The sequence below is a fragment of the Eutrigla gurnardus genome, assembly GCF_963514095.1.
Source record: "Eutrigla gurnardus genome assembly, chromosome: 16".
Lineage (NCBI taxonomy): Eukaryota > Metazoa > Chordata > Actinopteri > Perciformes > Triglidae > Eutrigla > Eutrigla gurnardus.
This window is the reverse complement of record NC_139927.1, coordinates 23,459,848-23,480,557: the sequence shown is the minus strand read 5'-3', so window position 1 is coordinate 23,480,557 and position 20,710 is coordinate 23,459,848. Positions and strand designations below refer to the sequence as shown.

Sequence of the window (20,710 nt, the reverse complement as noted above, 5' to 3'; positions counted from 1 at the left end):
AAGACGGCAAGACCTGACTTTTCACCGCTCATTGCGATTTGGACTATGTGTGTTTAGACTGCTCTTATGCGAAATACATACGAGATAAAAGAAAAACGATGTTATTTTTGCAAACACAAGAGCTTCCTGAATCCAGCAATACCAAATATGCATTGGTTGATGATGAAGTGCCCCTGGGAGATACCATTCAACGGGAGAGGGAGGGGTACTGGGACATCGGCGTCCCAGCGGAGTTTAAGAGGTTTAAGTGGCAATCCTTTGGTTCACTCTGATGCTACGTGTCCACAGGGGCGTTTTTAAAACGTTAGTTGATGCGCCGCTTGCCAGTATTGCATGCTTGTGGGCTGCCACTATGAGGATGATTGACAGGCGCTCTCCTTCATACAATCACGCGCACACTTCATGGCTACACCTGATTGGACGGCGCTTTCACTGGTGCCCTGTCTGCTTCAGAGTTTGACCAACATGGCGGCTCGTTTGGAAACTCTTATTTTTACGAAATGTGTTTCTGAAAACATTTAATGCGAGAAATAAGCTATGCAGTTTCTGAATCTGTCTTTATTTTAGATCGGCAACGGTCAGTTTAAAAGATTTTCGAGAGCGTTCGCGAGAGCGTTCGCGAGGCGGCGAGGCGAGCTGGACGCCTCTGATTTGCATAAAGGAGACTGGACCTCAACGTTATGCTGATGAGGAGCGGCCAACTCAACGCGCCGTCGAGTCGGGATGCGGACAGTTTTCGCCACATTCACCAACTGCATTAATGTCCATTACAACAGCCTATTCACTTTCAACAGGTTTCCCTCGCGTTTATGTGACCGCAGCCTACACCTCTAATAATGGCGGATGCTCGCTGGCCACGACTAATTACTGACACACAGAGCCTTGAAGCACCTTGACAAATGTTACAAAGCACCAGTTCCACACAAAAATTGTATCAAGCACCATGAATGTGCTTCTAAAGGACTTAATGCCATACAACTCTTACTAACAACTCACATTATACAACTATTGAAAGTTTAAAAAGTATTGTTAGAAACAAGACTGGAAGCTCAAATTAACCATTACTTCCCGCAAAAAGCTGTTATTTAACCATTTCGTTTTTTATAAATGTTAGAACTCATGAAATTTGAATATCCATAGCCAATTTACAATCATGTAGAATTAAAAAGAAAAGCTAAATTAACCACTTACCTTAATCCACTCGATGTTAGCCTGCTCCCTGCCAATTCCTCTCCTGCACCTGCAGCTCGTATGAAAATGAGATCCGAGCTACCAGCCACGTCCGATTTTGCTGACAAAAAGTAGTCCTCCGCCACTTCTCGTTAATCGTCCTCTATCTGCTCAACAACAGGTGTTCCTCTTCTTCTGTTATTTGGCAGCTGCGACTGGGCGGACTTCCAGAAGTAATTTAAAATATCTTATGATAATTACTGGTCCCATATCAGATCAAGCACTATTTTTGTGTTACAGCACATTAATATTGCTAACACACCAAGGGTCATGGCCAGTTCATGAGAGATCCAGTTACCATTGTAAAACTCATATTGTCAAGTTAGGTTGACTCATTGAAATTTCCATTTCATTGAACTGGCTCTCTTAAATTGGAATACCAAGAACTCATCAAATTAAGTTAAAATTTCTTAAGTCATTATGTTAAGTTGATTTAAATCAGGGGTCTCAAACTCGCGGCCCTCGGGCCAATTGCGGCCCCTGGAATGATATTTTGCAGCCCCCTACCTGAAATCAAAGCTTGATGTTAGTGCGGCCCGCATGTTTTTTTCTTCACTTTATCTGCGCGAGTCATTGCCCTGTGCGTTTTGTATTTTTTAACACTTGTGGGCTACCATAGCTCAGGCTCATGACAACAACACGAATTAGCAACGTTGGTCACGTGTACCGTAATTTCCAGACTATTGAGCGCACCTGAATATAAATCGCACCCACTAACATTGGTCCCCCTTTTTTTGTGGAATACTTGATGTGGCCCAGCCTCACCCAGACTCTACCTCTAACGGCCCACAGGTTAGTTGAGTTTGAGACCCCTGATTTAAATGATAGAAACAAGCTAGGATAACTTATTGAGCTGGTGCCTTTTTTCACAGTGCAGGGATATGCTCATCGCCTGTAACAGGGGGACTTTGTGTTCATAGAAAGTCATATCTACTTGTGATAAAGAAAAGCCTTTTCTTAAATCAAAAGTTACAGAAGGTAAATTAACCTGTTGATTTTCTTTCGTGAGCATGACAAACGTAGGAAGATACTCACAAACTCTCAGTAGCAAACTCAGATTTTATTTATTTTTTAAATCATGCATGGAAATGTACACAAAAAATGGTTGCATCAAGATGCATAGATAATCTGTTTAGAATCAAATTGTTGACCTCTGAATCAGAATCGAATCGTGCCAAGAGATTCACACTCCTACTGGCAGAACCGAGAACTAGAGAAGAGGATGAGAAGGAGAGATGGACTGTGGCCTCCACATCAGAACCATTCTGTTAGAGGCTTGTCTTGCTGTCGCCTCCTTTGCTCCTGTTGTCATGTTCATTTGAACGAAAGCAGCTGAAACTGATTCACAATTGTGCTGGAAAGATCGACATCAGCGGTGATAGCAAGCACTGTTTATAGGTAAACATTAAATTAATAACTCATTAATAAATTAACTTGCGTAACCAGTCAAAAATGTCCATGTTAAAATCCCTAGTTTTTTTTATCCAGCTGGCAGGCGTTCAGCCCACTGATGAGTCGGTAGCCACTGTGTGTGGTCGAAACACAGAGGCTGGGAATATGAAACTATCTGTAACCTTATAGCTATGAGTGTTACAGTGCAGTGTTTTAGTGGGCCGGGTTTAAGGTGAACTCCCACCCATGATCATCACTTGCAGTTATTATTCATAATACGCTTCAGAGATGCAAGCTGTTGGAATACATGTTTGTGATATTCAGTATTTCTGATCATTTGTTTTTTCGTTGACCAACAGAAGCAGCTAAACCAGTGCCTGTTCCCCGATCAGTTCACAACATTGACCCCACACTGCTTAACGCACAGCAGCAGGGTAAGAACACACACACACACACACACACACACACACACACACACACACACACTCACACTAATAAAACAATAATACACACGATGCCTACATGAGTCCCTTTCCATTCTGTCCTTCCAGCTGCCTTTCTTATAGTTTGACCTGCAGCTCAGTGGGAAGGCAGCTGTGGAAAGAGAAGGTTGATATACTTCATGTGCAACGTATATAAGCTATACCGGACGCTGCAGCAGCTCTCTGATCTGTGCAGTAATTTCCAGTCTGCTTTAGATTACTTTTTAAAATACTGCTGCTTGTCAAGAAGTGCCTGGGTAGTTTGAAGCCAAAACACATTCACATTCATACAAGTCTTCAGGCCTCTGTGGTCCATGTGGAACCGGCCTGTTACTACAGTAAAAACACAAAAATGTGAAGCTGTGCATAGTTGGATTGAATTCCTGAGACTGATCCCAAACACTGCTGCTAAATCCACTCTTTATTTTCCCTTATTAAACTTTTAGCTCTTTTTCCTTTTTAATCATTCTTCAGTTTTGTTTTCTCATCCTGTTTTTACTCTATCGGACATCTTTTTATTTCTTCAAAGATGAACAGACCTCTCTCTTAACATACGTATTCTCGATTTATTTTGCTGTATTAGATGTCATGAATGTGTGTGCAAAATGGACTTGTAGAGTGAAAGAAGAATCAACAGCTGAATGTGCTCGGCTCCTTTCAGACGTGGACCTCTACGTTAGTGAAACAGTGCCGTTCACAGACACTTCCTTCAAAATGATTAAATGACACCAATTTACGCTGAAAAATGAGTTAAACTATTGAACATAATTGAGAGCTGAAAAATGTGTCTCTGGCATGTCTGGTAACATCAACAGTCCATCAACTTTTTCCAACTGGAACAATACTGTACTTGCTTGTTTCTCCAAATCTGAAAAAAAAATGAAAGTTTTCGTGGGTGATGGTCGCCACCAGAGCTTCTTGCTCCCACAATTCCTTAAAAATACGTGTAAAACATCTGTGAAAACGTATCCAGAAATCTCCTTCATGGTAAAATGGTACATTGGCCCATATTATAATGGATATTTTCTTAGCGTGTCAGACTTGATTTTTGACAGATTTTAAGTGACACATTAGTTTCCTGGGAGAGTGTAGGATTTTTTTGTTTTGGCGTTTTAAAACCATTTATAGGGATAGGAGAAAGAGACAGGAGCAAAGTGATGTTCTTCTGATGAATCCTAAAATCAATATCAGATGAATGTCCAGCTTCAGGTTGTATGATATCCACCTGATTCTATCCCGACAATCAATGGTATACCATGTAGTGTGTCTCTGGCAGCTCCTGTATCCCAGTAGAACATCTTAGTTTAATGGGAAATGGACCAATATATAGTGCTTTTCTAGCTACTCTACTCGACGCTTTACACTACATTCAGTCACTTGTACCATTCACACACACATTCATACACATTTGGGGTTCAGTATCTTGCCCAAGGACACTTCAGCATGTACAGTATCCTGTAGTCTGAACCAGACCAAAGTGGACGCTATATATAGAATAGTTTGTCTCCTTACCTCGCTGTCAGCCCACAACTAAAGCCGTTATCAATGCTCTCTTCAAAGCCACGAGACTTCATTGACAAAAACACAAATTTTGTTGCTGGTCTTCCTCCGTTATTGTGGGATTCTGGTGAATCTGAGCTAACCTTTAAAACACCAAAGTCACACACTAACACAAATAAACTAACCGATGGAGGCAACAGTAGAGCAGCAGGACCTGTGTTCTGTTGGTAAGGTTAAATGACTGATTTTCCTAACAGAGTCTGGTGGTGAGAGGCCTGAGACGACAAGGCAGAACGGTGAAAATATTCTAAATGTAACATCCACTTGATATTGACTGATATTGACTGATATTGACGTAGGTGTCTAAAGTTTGTCCACAGCAGTTCACCACACTGCTTTCTTGCTGCTACTCCTGTCTGAACTCCATCTACTGTACCTCACACAACCCATCCATCCATCCATTGTCTACCGCTTATCCTGTATTCAGGGTCGCGGCGGGGCTGGAGCCAATCCCAGCTGTCATTGGGCGAAGGCAGGGTACACCCTGGACAGGTCGCCAGTCTATCGCAGGGCCTACCTCACCCAACCCCAACACTAAACATCACGACCATCCCTTTAAGTGCTAGGTTTAGCCGCAGGCTATTTAACGGTCTCATAAATGTCTTTGTGATGACTTTCCACTGATGAACTTAAGTGTCACAGTTCTGCCGGTGTCTGTGAAAGGCACTTTAACTTTCCCCCACTTTTTTTTGCATTTCAGGACATGGGTGTTTAGTTGGTAGAAAAGACACGTCCAGTCTGTCTTTGAAGTCCACTTTGAAGTTGAGCTTTTCTGAGGTCACCTGGTATCTTTAATGCTATGATGTTTTCAAAGTATGTTAAGAGGAAGGAGAGAGACAGAGGACGATGAGCGAGGGCAAGGGAGGAGGGGAAGTGAGATGGGAATGAGAGGAAGAGTTGAAAAGGAATGTTCTGTTTGGAGAGTCAGGACTCCACCAGCATCAAACCCTTCTCAATCAATTATGGAATCAAATTAGATTCCACTTCCAACATTCCCAACAAACAATAAGTAAAGTTAAGTAGAACTCAATGATGCAGTATCAGTCTTCACATCCTTACATAATGTTCTGATTCAGTAACTTTATAGTTGATCGTAGTAAATGAATGATATGAATAAAATTTGACCTGCTTGAAGTAACCGACATACTCATCACTTGGACTTTTTATTACCAAGTGGATTATTTAATCAATTCCAACCCACAAACTCTGTCTTCATCCAAGCAGCGTTCCAATAGGTAACAAAAGTAACCATTGTGACATTTCATTGTTTACTGCGTTCGTGATATTGAATGTGACTCACCTATCTAATTATTATAAATACCGGAAATCGAATCCGGGACCCTCTCACTGTGAGGCGACCGTACTACCCACTACACCACCGTGCAGCCTCAATATCTTCATTCATAAATAGATCCTCATAAGTGTATAATTACTTCTGCCAATAATCTGATTTATCCTCATAAGCAAAGATTGTTTATTTGTATTTACATTGGACTAGTAAGCCCTTAGGAGGCTTCCATGTCGTTCCACTATTATGAAGACTATAACTGCCAAAATGTGATTTTGTTCAGAGCCAGCGTGAATGAAAAGCGATCACTTCAACGAGAGGCGCTTCTAGACACGCTGTTCCCCCTGGAGCTCCCGGAGATTGACTTTTACAGAGCTTTTTCATCCTCCCATCGTGGACGTCCCGGACACGACCTCTTGCCTTTTACAGTCAGTGTTGTAGAGCAATATAAGCACTTAACCAATAAAAACATGGCAACATAAATCCCCATCTTGCTCGAGGAGGAATGACTTATGCATGCTCACGCACGTTTGTTTGAAATTTTAACCTCATCACCTGAAAGAATACTGGTGAAGTGGTGTTGGACGACATGTTGTCATAGCTTCTTGGTAGATAACGGCTACCGTAGTTGCAACAAAGTGAAGCGCTAGAGAGCACTATTCGTTTGAATGCAAAATACAGTTTCACCACTAGATGGGAGTAATTCCTACACACTGTCGCTTTAAGTACAACAGTGCTATGATCAAAGTCCTATAGGAAAGAACATAGAAGTGCTTTTTTTGGGTGGAAGTGGGTCATGCTATGCAGAGTCAAGGTGAAGTCTGAACAGGTGAGTCTTGAGTCTTTTTCAGAAGATGGTAAGTGACTCTGCTGTCCTGACATTGGTCTGGAGTTCTTTTCCCGCCACTGAGGCGCCAGAACAGAGAAGAGTCGGGACTTTTCTGAGTGACATTTGTTTGATTTCAGCGATGGTGGTACCAGCTGGCCAGCTGAAGTAGACGAGCAAAGTGCTGGCTTCAGGGCGTGTGGTTTGACCAGTGTTTGAAGGTAGATAGGTGCCGTTCCATTGATGGCCTTGAAGGCCAGTGCCATCGTCTTGAATTGGATGCGTGCTGCAACAGGGAGCCAGTGGAGGTCACGGAGGAGGGGGGTCATGTGGGAGAATTTGGTTTAGTCACCGAGGCCAGGAGTCCAGCCAGGAGAGAGTTACAGTAGTCAAGGTGGGAGATGACCAGTGCTTGGACCAGGAGTTGTGTTTCATCCTTTGTGAGGAAAGATTTGCCCTCTACAATATCCTGCAGATATTGAAGAGGGCAAATCTGCAGGATCGGGCCGCAGCAGTGATGTTGGGGCAGGATAGTTAGTCATCAAGGATTACACCCAGGTTCCTCGCAGTTGACAATGGCAATACTGTGATGCCCTCGACAGTGACCGACAGGTCCATGCAAGGGCAGTCTTTCCCCGGGATGAAGAGGAGTTCGGTTTTATTCAGGTTAAGCTTGAGGTGATGTGCAGTTGTCCAGACAGAGATGTCTGCCAGACATTCCGAGATGCGAGTTGCAATGTGAGTGTCGGAGGTTGGGGGAAAAGAGAGAAACAGCAAAACAATGGGTAGGAGAATCCATATGATGTGATTACAGAGCCTAGTGATCCGGTGTATTGTGAGAACAGAAGCAGTCTTAGTACTGATCCTTGAGGGACACCCGTTTCCAGAGAACAGGGTTTGGACATAGAGCCATTCCATGTGACCTGAAAGATGCGATTTGTCTGGTATGATGTGAACCAGGTTAGAGCAGAGTCAGTGATGCCAAGTTCAGCCAAGGTGGAGTGGAGGATTTGGTGGTTGACTGTGTCGAATGCAGCAGATAGGTCAAGGAGAATGAGAACGGAGGAGTGGGATGAGTCTCTGGCATGGGACTCAGTCACTGTGAGGAGGGCCGTCTCAGTGGATTCAGCAGTCCTGAATCCTGATTGATTAGGGTCAAGGAGGTTGTTCTGCGAGAGATAGGATGACAGTTGGTTGTTGACAGAGGGGAGGGATGTGATGGACTTCATGGGGAGGGAGAAAGTCACAAAGTAGTGGTCAGACATGGTGAGCGGGGTAACAGAGAATGCCGAGATGCCATGCCACAGGATCATATGAAGACAAGGTCAAGGTCAAGATGTGAGGTCAAATGTGGGGAAGAAGTCAATGAATTCAGATGAGTGCAGCTTTCCCAGGTGGATGTTGAAGTCACTGAGGACGATGAGTGGTGTGCCATCATCGCGGGAGCAGCTTAGGAGGGCATCCATCTCATCTAAAAAGTCACTGTTTGTCTTGGGGAGTGTGAAAACGAGTAGGCAGTTGAGAGAGCAGCTGGAGTGGCAGTGTTTTCTGGGGTGATCCAGGTCTCCGTAAGGGCCAGGAAGTGGAGAGTCTGCAGGGAGGCATACGCTGAAATGGTGTCCGCCTTCTTGACTGCATACTGGCAGTTCCATAGCTCCCCTAGTAGTTCAAGTCTGTACCGGTGGAGAATGGTGGGTAGCAGAGATTGGATGGGTTACAGCCTCGACCAGTGGGTCTTTGGCGAAATCGTCTCCGGTTTGATGTCCTGACTGGGATAGGACACATGGCTGCGATGGGTGGTGGTTGAGATGTTATGCCTACCTCAATGGACTTCCTCGATGGACTCCCTTGTCTTTGTTCAACTGTCTAGGCCCTCGCAGATCGACTCCCTTGTCTTTGTTCAACTGTCTTCGTTAGGCTGTCCTGACGCTGCAGCTGATGCCGTAGTGACAAGCTCTTAAGTGCTTGGTTTACCTCATGCAGGTTTAGTCCCTCCCTCCAATCAAGTCTATTCACTACAGCTGAGATGGCTGAAACTAGGTAATTGCCCACTCATGTATGAACAGCTTTGCAAGAATTTAAACAACAAGCTATCTAGACAAGACTAAATGTTACAACTAGCTCTACTCACAGAATGCCTAAACCCAAATCTACAATTAATTTCTGACTTACCAACAAGATACAAAGGAGCTTCCTTCCTTTCTTCAGACAAAATGTAGTTCAATAGCCAGGCAGCATAGGGCAATGTCATGTCTGCTAATACACCTTCTGGTTGGAGAGTGCTGCATGGTGACGTAGTTCTGTAGTCCAACAGGAAGTTAGCATAGCTCAGGTTCCCTCGACAAAAAGCCAATGAAAATGTTGGATTATTGTAGATAATAAACTACATAGCAAACATGCAAAAAACGTTTCCGATACTTCCACGTTTTATTCAGCAAGATAATCTTCAGAGTACGCCACTTTTTTTAAGTATAAAGGAACTACACCATAGGTCACATGACTTAATGTCCGCACCACTAAAACACTAGTCCACCTCCACCTCTCATTTAGCTACTTGTTAACAACCTTCCCTTTTAAAAACACATAAATGCTTCAGAAGTCACCAGGGGAGTATTTACTGACGTATTTGTTTTTGTAGAAAAAAACATTAAAATCTCTTCAGCTCGTGTTAAACACAGACCTCATTTAAGACATTTAACCAGAAACACATTCAGAAAACACGACTTGGAGACGAGGGAGCAGGAAGTGTAAAACTGCTGACTCATGGGTTTCCACATGAAGTCCACATGTTGGCTGGCTATTAATCGTAGGTGTGATCCTCATCTGCTTGAGCCCTAACACAGCTCCTGACCTGCAGCACAGAACATTTAACATACATAAAGTACATTACACAATGTCCTGTAAAGACCACGCATGCAGCTCAGCGGGATCTGAGATCCATGTGGAAATCACTTTATTTTTCTACAAAGTTTAGTATGCATACTCAGCAGAACCCTTAACTGGATAAGTAGGTGAAATGAATAATTCAACCTCTTTGCAAGATTTCACTGAACCTGATCTGCCAAGTCTCTGAAGAGGAAAACACTTTCTCTGTTCACGGGTGCATCCAGGCGTGCTTGTGTGACTCGGCCAATTACACTTCTGTTGCATCGCTGTTACAATTAAAATGAAAAGCCTATCTGAGAAACACATTAAGCTTTAGTTCCTGCAGATAAATGAAGAGAAATGTTGCTTGCAGAGCTCCATTAAAACATGTCAAACAGCCTGTAAAAGCACCAGCAAACGACGCAGAAAGCATGCGGATATCTGTTCTTCATTTTGTAGTCATGATACTTTTTAATTCACCCAGTCAGCATTTCCTGTCCCTGCTGCTCGCCCCTCTGGTTTCTCTCATCCACAAGTGACGTAATGCAGAGCAGCAGAAAAGGAAATAATTTTAATACCTTCAATCAAAGAAGCTGTCGGCTAGATTACAAGTTGGTTTGTTCAGCAGATCCCCGAGTGGAACGTGGTCTGTCATGTAGCAAAGAACAGCCTTTTAACAATGATTTATCCTTTATTTAAATAGGGGAACCTTATGATTTATGATGACCTTATTTAAGATGTTTTACTTGTTTTTCACTGAAAAGATGTGTGTCCAATCATGGATACAATAAAGCAATTTGTTTGTTAATGAAACGATTTGTTTCTTAAGAAAACAATTTGTTTCTTAATAAAATGTAAGATAAAGTGCTTCCAGTATGTTTTGGTGCCATTTTGTATTTTAATCATATTTTGGTTATTATCTTTTTGAAACCACCTCCTGTATCCATTTAATAACATTCACATCACATAGTCCTGAAAAGGTGCTGATGATATCGTGAAACAAAGATATTTTAGTGAATATATTTCACATCATGTATAATTCCATGGTTTGTATGTCAGACAGAGATGCTATTTAACGATGCGTTTGTATGTTTCACAGCAGGTTGTTCTTATGAATGAAACGATACTTAACCGGATATCTCACATTGAATATTGGGTGTTTGATGGCGGCTCAGACATAAGCAGTTTTAAAGACTTGGAAACTGCATCGCCGTCACCATGGTAACATGTCTTCACCACGTCACGTCTTTTCCGCCTCAGGTGCTCAGAGCGTTTAGATAGGACGCCGTCTCGCCTCGCCTCGCCTCTGATGCGGCTCTGTGACCACCTCCCTTGCCGTCTCAGAGGCGTGATGTTCTGTTACGCCTTTCTGCCTTGGTGAGCGTTTAGACTGACGACGGGGCGGAATAACGGCGGAATACTCCTGCAACGAAAAGGCAGTCTAAAAGGGGCTTCTGTCTCCCCACTGCTTTCCCTCCTCCTCCTCTCTACCTCTTCCCCCCGTTGAGAGGATGCAGTCAGCATATTTGCTTTTTGGAGGAATCTGCCAAGGGATTAGGGGCCACATTATTCAATCATTTTTTTCATGTTCTTCTGCAGAGCATTTTAAAGAGCAGAGGGCCGTGTTTTATGAGTGTTTCTAAGCCAAGAGAGATATTATCTGCTGCTCTGTTCCGTCGGCCTGCACTGTCCTTTATGGGGTCCCGCCATGTCCACATTGAATAGAAGAGTCCTGCTGCTGTTATTATTTCATGTGCTAGACGTTAACTTGTGAGACGAGAGCTGGCTGTGTGGATCTAGTTTTTAATGTCTACTTTTTGTGGTTGCTATGAAAAAAAGAGTAATACATATAAAGTGTATAAAAAGTAATACTAGTGCAAAATGGTTGTATAAACCTAGTAACTTAGAAACTAAATAAAAAAAACATGAGACTAAAAACAGGTTTAAAATACAAAGTGTATGAGAAGAAATAGTAACACCAGTGTTAAGATATAATAAAATATCTATACAAGTGTTTAGTAAAATCAGAAAGCAATAACAATATTGGCAATGATATTGAAAAAGTAATGAATCAGTATAATGCCATTGACATACTGAAAGTAATACTGCAGATTTATTGAGATGAAATATTGAACATAGATGGGAAAAAATTAATATGGATTAATTAATTATATATTTTGATATAACCAAATTGCGGTGGCCTTAGTGAAAGTCCTGTGTTTGACTCATCCATCCACTGTGACCTCCTCCCTCTGACGACTTTGATTAAACATTTTGTGATCCATCAAAATCAAACGTAATCAGGGAGAATCTGACATTTCTGTTTCCTTGGTACATTTTCCAAAGCACCAGCTTTCATAAATCACTTTCAAGGAAAAGGTTTTTGTGGTGATGGAGCTGATGTGAGCCTGTATGAGTTGCAATGTTCCCACACAACAAATCTGCATTGTGAATCACGTTTTAAGGGAAACGTGTTGTGCTGGATGACGTATCATTTACAATCATACATTTCAAAGGAGTCTGTGTACGTCCACAAAGGAGGTCTGGGTGGTGGACGGATCAACAAACACAGGACTTTCACGTAGAACACTGTTAGAACCAAGTAGTCTTGTTGCCTCAACCATTTTGTAGTGTGTTTGGTTTGTTTGGTACGTTAACCACGTGTTTCCTAAATAGTTAGGTTTCCCTGGAAACGTATTTGAGAGTGAAGTTCAATCGTATGGAAGTGTAAGTTGTCGGAGACGGAGTTGGGTGAGGAGTTTACTTTAAGAAACTGTAAAAGTAATTATCTTTGAATGCAGATGTCACCAGTTTGAAACGTGGCGGCTGTTAACCTTGTGGTTGAAAGAGTCTGGAAACACTTGTTGGGTTGCTGGTTGAGAGCAAGAGCAGTAAAAGTCATCTACATGTTCTTCGTTGGAGGTCCAAGTAATCCCAATACAGAGGTGCTGCGTTTGTCCAAAGTGAAGGTGAGTTGTTGGATATGGTTCTTGGGCAGTGTGTGTGGATGCTCTGCTGTCAGATGTTTCAGGGATCTGCAGCTGTATGAGTTCATGTGTTTGATATGGAGAGCAGGTTCCAGTTAAAGAGCATCCTCGACACAAGAAGGATGGAGAGGAATTAGGATATCAGGGCGAAAAAAATCAGATAGGAGGGATTAGAGATGAAAAGAAAGAGATAAATAAGTGTCAACGTATCGACTCAAGGAAAAGGACACATTGGTGTCGTCCTCCCAGCCCAACACGCCCAGATGGAAATACTTGAGATTCGTCAGCCGAGACGCTCTGGTTGCTAGGATACAGAATATCTGCAGAAGTCAAAATGACGACACGAGGTAGAGAAGCTGCTCTGCCTGAGGTGTGTAGGGAGAGAGAACGGATGGATTACAGTCACAGATTCCAACAAGGGATTAAAGTTGGACAAAAAAAAAACATTTGCTTAGGTTTAGTCAAAGATCAGAGTCTTTGTCACATTACTTAGATGTGTGTAACATTTCATGTAAATTCAAGTCAGCGTAGACTTTTTGTTTTGTAATGGTCATCTTGGTCATAGACGCTAAAGTGTGACACTACGACATGTCATCAGGAGGTTCAGTGAATATTAACTCTAACATCCACATGGGTTGGTCCAGACACGAGGACGCCGTGAAGTCAAAACACTAAAACAATAAAAGAAATGCACACAATCAACTCCTCCTCCTAAAACGCATGGGATCACGTCTTCTTGTTTGCTGCTGCTGGAAATGTGTTCAGCTAGAGAGTGGTTATTCAGGTATTCAGATTCACACACTGATAATAAATAGCATTTAAGTTTTTCATAAATTGAAGAAATGACAAAACATCCTACATGTACCTTTCAATTCAATTCCATACAGAGTATGGAAGGGAAGGAAAGGTGACGGGAAGGAGAATCACGCCCCCATCCACAGATCCACAGAAAGAATAGGTTCTGGATGGATCTTTGAGGGGCTTTAGAAGGGGGTTTTCCCTCACATACAGGGGAGTCCTGTATGTGAGGGAGGGTGTACAGTATAACATCCATAGTGTTACACCCACTATAAGATGTTGTAGCTCCTCCAGGCTCAGACCTCCAGGGACTCCGATGGGTGGAGGACTGTAAGTGTAACAAGCTGCAGAACCTCCAAGTCCAAACATACCGCTTCATTTGTTTGCAGAAGATTGTTTCTGGAGACAGACAGACCTCCAAACTTCATGTGGGCTTCAGATTAGCTCAAGAACAGTGTAGATAGCTTCATGGAATGGGTTTCCATGTCGATCAGCTGCATCCAAGCCATACATCAGCAAGTGCAATGCAAAGCGGTGGATGCAGTGGTGTAAAGCACGCCGCCACTGGACTCTAGGGCAGTGGAGACGCCTTCTCTGGAATGACAAATCACACTTCTCCATCTGGCAATCTGATGGATGAGTCTGGGTTTGGTGGTTGCCAGGACAACGGTACTTGTCCCATAAGAACACTCCTAATCCTTGTGGAAAGCCTTCCAGAAGAGTTGAAGCTGTTATAGCTGCAAAGGGTGGACCGACGTCATATTAAACCCTATGGATTAAGAATGGGATGTCACTTAAATTCATATGCGAGTCAAGGCAGGTGAGCGATGTGGTGTATTGTTAAAGTGTCAGTCTGTAAGATTTGAGATGCGTTGCTTCTAGCGGCCTCTGTGGCTGTAGATGGGACTGCAGGCGAGCCTCTGGGACCTGTCTCCCTCACCAACAGTGTGACTGTCTCTCATCTGCGTGATGCCTTCAAATGTTCCACACTGAAAGGAGGTCCGTGGTTTTCCCTAGTTGGTGGTCACTTTGATTCTTGATGATGTTCTTCTTCACTTCCATTAGTTTGTTGTTTCTTTTTCTTGGGACTGGAAGTTGAATGGTCTTCTTTCTCTGCCTGTTGATCCTCCATTGTGAGTCAGCAGTAATGAATGTACCTGGTCAAACACTTTAGGCAAGAGGGAGCCTGACTCAGCAGTTGGAAGTTACCGAATTCACATTCCAAGTAAACGCAGCATACGGCTCTGAGTTGCTCCACCTGCAGACCAACCGCTGCTGACTGACTAACTCACAAAATGATCCAATTATTGATCTTTGTTTCCCACCTGTTCTTCAGTCATAAACACAAGAGAGAACATTTTGGACTTATTCTCGGTGGCGTCTCAGGGCTTTAATAGACTAATGAATGAATACAAATACTGCGTTTGAGTGGGCGGTCAAGTATCTTGTGTCTGTTGATGTTATAAGGTTAAACTACAGTTCCCATTGCACAAGGTTAAGATTACAAATGTCACAAGGTCGTGTTCCATGGCAGCTGATGAACATGACTTTTCCCTGTTGTTGCTGCTTTGAGCTCAGCTACTCAGCATTCAGTCCCATCTGTCTCCAATGTGAACATGTCGTGGGTCATGACTCAGCTATGTGGCTCAGCTCACCACATTGAATGCATGTAGGATCCCACCTTCTATCTTCAGAGCAGGATCTTCTCATAGGAAGTGGTCCATCTCTATTTAATACTGCAGCCCCACTGTGTACTTATACATACGTTGTGTACCTGTGTCTCCTGACTGACAGCTCCCACCATCAGGCAGATCACAGAGCAGTCTGTCTTTGAAGCGCTCCAGAAGAGCTCAGCTGCAGGAGATTCTCCAGCCTTAATTACCCACAATCCCCTCAGTACTGACGGGCGATTATGGGCTGGTTTCCATGACGCACGTCACAGCGGACCCAACTAGACATTTTCCAAGAAAAACACATCTGAGGATTCTTCAGGGTCCAGACTGTTCTGGACTAATCTGGGTTCCTCTTCGGGATCGTTGGTTGTCCTGCTGACTTTCTTATTTCATGTGTTTGTTTGAAAGCAAAATAATTATTTGGGTGATGCTGGAAGCTGACTGCAGGTTTGAACAATCACATGTAGGTCGACAGACGGACACACGGATATATGAATCCCAAATGATTGTTACAGCAGCCGCTTATCCAAAAAACACTAAATCCATAGCTAATCTACTCATCAACACTATATGTTTTAATATTATTAAAAAACAACTTGTTTTATATATATATATATATATATATATATATATATATATATATATATATATATATATATATTGAAAACAGTGATTTATCTTGCTAGTGATGTTGGACTGCTATTATTCTGAACACAATTGTGTGTGTATATATATATATATATATATATATATATATATATATATATATATACACAAAGTTGTGTTCAAAATAATAGCAGTCCAACATCACTAGCAAGTTAAATCACTGTTTTTGTTAGAATTTCAACTTCTACACTGCAAGTAGAAAACCAACAGGCATGCTGCTGATTCTGTGAAACTGAATAATTTACTGAAAGGGGCGTGTAAAAAAAATAGCAGTGCCGAGTTCAATTAGCGAGGTCATTATGTGGAAAAAAAAAGGTCTTAAACAGGTGGCCCCTATTTAAGGATCAAGGCAACTGACGCTTCATAGGCTGGCTGTGCATTTGTCCTTGAAAACAGAGTAAAATGGGTCGTTGAAGACACTGTTCAGAAGAAGAGCGTTCTTTGATTAAGAAATTAATAAAAGAGGGGAAAACCTATAAAGAAGTGCAGAAAATGATAGGCTGTTCAGCTAAAATGATATCAAGTGCTTTAAAATGGCAGCCAAAACCAGAAAGGCGAGGAAGAAAAAGAAAAACGACTATTCGAATGGATCAGAGAATAACCAAAATGGCAAAGGCTCAGCTAATGATCAGCTCCAGGAGGATCAAAGAAGATCTAAGATTGCCTGTAAGTACTGTAACAATCAGAGGACGTCTATGTGAAGCCAAGCTACCAGCAAGAAACCCCTGCAAAGTCCCATTGTTAAAAAAATACATGTACAATTGGCCAAGAACACATTGACTGGCCTAAAAAGAAATGGCGTAATATTTTGTGGACTGATGAGACTAAGATTGTTCTTTTTGGGTCTAAGGGCCACAGACAGTTTGTCAGACGTCCTGCAAACACTGAATTCAAGCCACAGTACACAGTGAAGACGGTGAAGCATGGTGGTGCAAGCATCATGATATGGGGATGTTTCTCGTACTATGGTGTTGGTCCTATTTATCGCATACCAGGGATCATGGATCAGTTTGAGTACATCAGAATACTGGAAGAAGTTATGTTGCCGTATGCTGAAGATGAAATGGGTGTTTCAACAAGACAATGACCCCAAACACACCAGCAAGCGAGCAAAATCATGGTTCCAGACAAACAGAATTCAAGTAATGCAGTGGCCAGCACAATCCCCGGACCTTAATCCCATAGAAAATGTGTGGGCTGACATAAAAAATGCTGTTTATGAGGCAAAACCAAGAAATGCAGAGGAATTGTGGAACGTAGTACAATTGTCCTGGGCTGCAATACCTGTTGACCGGGTCCAGAAGTTGGTCGACTCCATGTACCACAGATGTGAAGTTATCAGAAACCGTGGTTATGCAACTAAATATTAGTTTAGGATTATCAGGAAAGTTAAATCTTCAAGCATTTCTTAGTTTATACAGTACATTTTTGAGTTTGTAAAGAAATATGTCAACACTGCTATTTTTTTTTACATTATATTTCTTGACTTTCTGTGAAATATTATGAAATTCAATTACTTTTTCCAATTTTCTTGCTTTGAAATAGAATGTACAGTGTCCCCAATGCATTTGTGTTCATTAAAATACAATTAATTTTAAGAATTTTGAGGTTTACTCTCCTTTTTAAACACACTGCTTTTATTATGTATATAGAGATGAACACAGTCCTCCAGTCCATGTACATCCATTCAGTATTTATTTCTTTGCACTTTACAAGAACACTTGACACGCTATAGACTTTTTATTTCTCATTTTATTTTCTAATTTATTTTATCCAAGTTTTTACTTCAATTTCTGTTGAGCACTTTGCCAGCTATGTAAAAAAAATGAGTCAAATTAATTAGCCAACTACAACTGATTAAACAGAACAAATAAAGGGCTGAGTCATGGAGAATGAATATGAAACCGTTCTTGGATGGTAGAAAAAAATCAGAGATCCATATTTTAATTTTCATGAGGTCATTTACAGAAGTACTTCAATGATTTGAGTGTTTTCCAAAGAGGAAGAATCTTGGCACTAGATTCACTGATATCTTTCTGCTGTTTAACAAGTGCTCCATGGTTTATGCCCTCTATGAAATTAGCATCAATCCACGTCTTTGTGCGGCTGTTTGCAGCTTCAGCGGCTGCTAACCATGAACCACTCCTGCTCGCTGCTCCTCTCGTCGGCTCGCAGACACGAACTGATATCTGACCTGCTTCTCTGGTTTTCCTCCTCTCTCCTTCCTCCAGGTGGCGTTCATCTCTCCGCCGAGGACTTCACCAAGGCCCAGAAGTACTGCAAGTATGCCGGCAGCGCCCTGCAGTACGAGGACGTTGGCACGGCCATCCAGAATCTGCAGAAAGCCCTGAAGCTCCTTACCACCGGCAAAGAATGAAGTCTTTGTCCTCCGGTCTGATCCCTCCCCCCCACCCCCCATTCTCCCCAGCAGAGCCACTCTATCTGATCTCTCACACACACACACACACACACACACACACACACTGAGCACGGTCTGTGAAGACAGACGTTCAGCTCGGCGTCACAGGAGGACATGATGGAATCCGTCTGCAACAATGGCTGCCTGTGTCTGACACTGTGCCTGACTGCTTATTAATTATTAGAGCCCAGAGATCAAAGCTGCCTTATTGACCTACACATTCATCAATATTGTCACTTACAGTACATTGAAATCATTTGAATGACTCTGAGTTTCGGCACCAATATCAATCGTTAAACTCAAGAGCAACTTACTGTCTTTTACTGTAGATGATCAGTGGATCACGTTCTACCCATAGTGGCTTTCAAAAGGATTTACAAATCCATCAAAATGAAACCTTTAAAATCACACCCGTTAACAGTAGATGGCAGAGCCAGGCAGCTAATTAGCTCAGTGAAGCAAACAGACTGAAAGCAGGTGTTAGCCGTTGACATTTCTGTTGACATTCACGCATCAGACCGGTGAACCCAACTGGTAATATTCCCCATTGAAACTGGACATTTGAAGGTTGTGCAGTCACCAGTGGGATTTAAATTAAATCCTTCACATTTGATTGGACCACAAGCTTCGAATGAAATGCTCCAAACACAACAACTACTAATAACACTAATGTTATTTTAATATTGGTCATAATTGTTTGGTGCATGCTTACGTAAATCCACGTCATGTTGTGTTTGACAGGAAGAAAAGACGACTAGATTTTTACATTAAAAAGAAAGAATTTAGTTTAGTTATTCATTCTGTTTTGGCATAACAGACAGCCGACATCTCTCCGCCCCTTTAACAAGCCTTAACCACCAGGATGTTACCCACCAGGATGTTACCCACCAGGATATGCTGGATGAACACACAGGCTGGCCACAAGTTTAGATATTTGAGACAGAAGCTTCATCAGAACCGTCTCCCAGAAACCCGTTTCACGTCTTCTGTTGTCGCTCAAAAGGCACCAGACTGTATTTCGGTTTCGTTTGACTCTTGTACCTGATACAGTAAATCAAGCTGCGGTCGGACAGCTGCTTCACGGAGATGGTTCCTTTCTTCAAGGTGTTTGCATCACTTACTCTGTGTATTAGGATTCTTTCTTTCTGGTTGCTATTTTATTTAACATTCAAGTTTCTCTGAACGTCTTTTTGTGGGACTTTGAAGGTTTGTCTGTCACATTCGGTTTGAATAAAATATTTGACTTGATGGTGTTCTGCCTACTCTTTCTAATTATATTAAATGTTCATGTTCATCTCCTTCTTCACTGGGTGGAATCAGAAATGAGTCATGTCTATCTCGTCCAGCCACAGCTGGTCCCAGAAAATCCATTCAAGAAATAAAAAGCTATGAAAAGATATGTGTCGAGCTCCAAATTCATCTGTTGGCTCTTCAAAGTGATGTGTGCACCCTGCAGCACTATGAACTCTATATATACAGTTTATATAACACAAGTGCTGTTCTAACTTGAGTTAAAGTTTTAACATGCTACTTCTGCTAACAACGTTCATCAGTGGTTAAACAATAGTCCACTGAGAATGCTACTGATTTCTGGTTCTTATCCATCATGGTGTGTGATGAGCAGCAGAAACGGGATCTGAAATGAGCTGCAGGATGACGGTATTCTATCAATATAAAGATTATCATTGTTTGGTTCCTATTCTCACATCCGACAGCTCAACAAGACATTTCCATTTCCAAACATATCGTCCGTTTCAACTCGTCACCTCTGCAACTAGTCACCTCGGCAACTCCTCTCCGAATTGGTCGATATGAAAACAATGGTTTTGTTGGCGACCGTCCTCTCTGATGGTAAACATCGTTTACCATCATTCTGATTGATGTGTTCACTTCAACGTCTCACTTACTTCATCCAGTGAACTCACCACGCTGGCAGGACATGATGCATTCACGGTTTCAAAGATAACTCGCTGTCATTCTGCCCATCTGTGCTGCACAAGAACTAACAAAGTATGTGTACTTTGTAGTAACTGTAACAAAGTATTTGTACTTTGTAGTAACTGTAACAAAGTATTTGTACTTCTTAGTAACTAACAAAGTATTTGTACTTTGTAGTAACTGTAACAAAGTTGTAGTAACTGTAACAAAGTATTTTTACTTCATAGTAATGGTTACAAAGCATGAGTACTTTGTAGTTACTGTAACTAAGTATGTGTACTTTGTAGTAACGGTTACAATGTATTTGTACGTCCTAGTAACTGTAACAAAGTATTTGTACTTTGTAGTTACTGTAACAAAGTAGTAGTAATTTTAACAAAGCATGTGTACTTTGTAGTAACGGTTACAAAGTATTTGTACTTAGTACCAACGGCAACAACGGTAACAAAGTATGTGTACTAAGTAGTAAATGTTACAAAGTAATTGTACTTTGTAGTAACAGTTACAAAGTATTTGTACTTTCTAATAACTGTAACAAAGTATTTGTAATTTGCAGTCACGATTACATTGTATTTGTACTTCTTAC

At 41.9% G+C, this 20,710-nt stretch overlaps 1 protein-coding gene across 2 annotated transcripts in view; it reads left to right on the top strand.

The window, feature by feature from the left end:
• The window catches only part of vta1 (vesicle (multivesicular body) trafficking 1), a 113,496-nt gene extending 94,062 nt beyond the window's left edge, over window positions 1-19,434 (top strand). The window contains exons 7-8 of one of the 2 annotated variants that reach the window (XM_084031107.1): window positions 2,982-3,056; window positions 17,999-19,434. In XM_084031107.1, the coding sequence (XP_083887233.1) occupies window positions 2,982-3,056; window positions 17,999-18,144 (221 nt within the window). In that variant the 3' untranslated portion in view covers window positions 18,145-19,434. The remainder of the gene's footprint in view (window positions 1-2,981; window positions 3,057-17,998) is intronic. The other variant, XM_084031108.1, reaches the window with a different exon arrangement.
• Window positions 19,435-20,710: the final 1,276 nt, after the last annotated feature.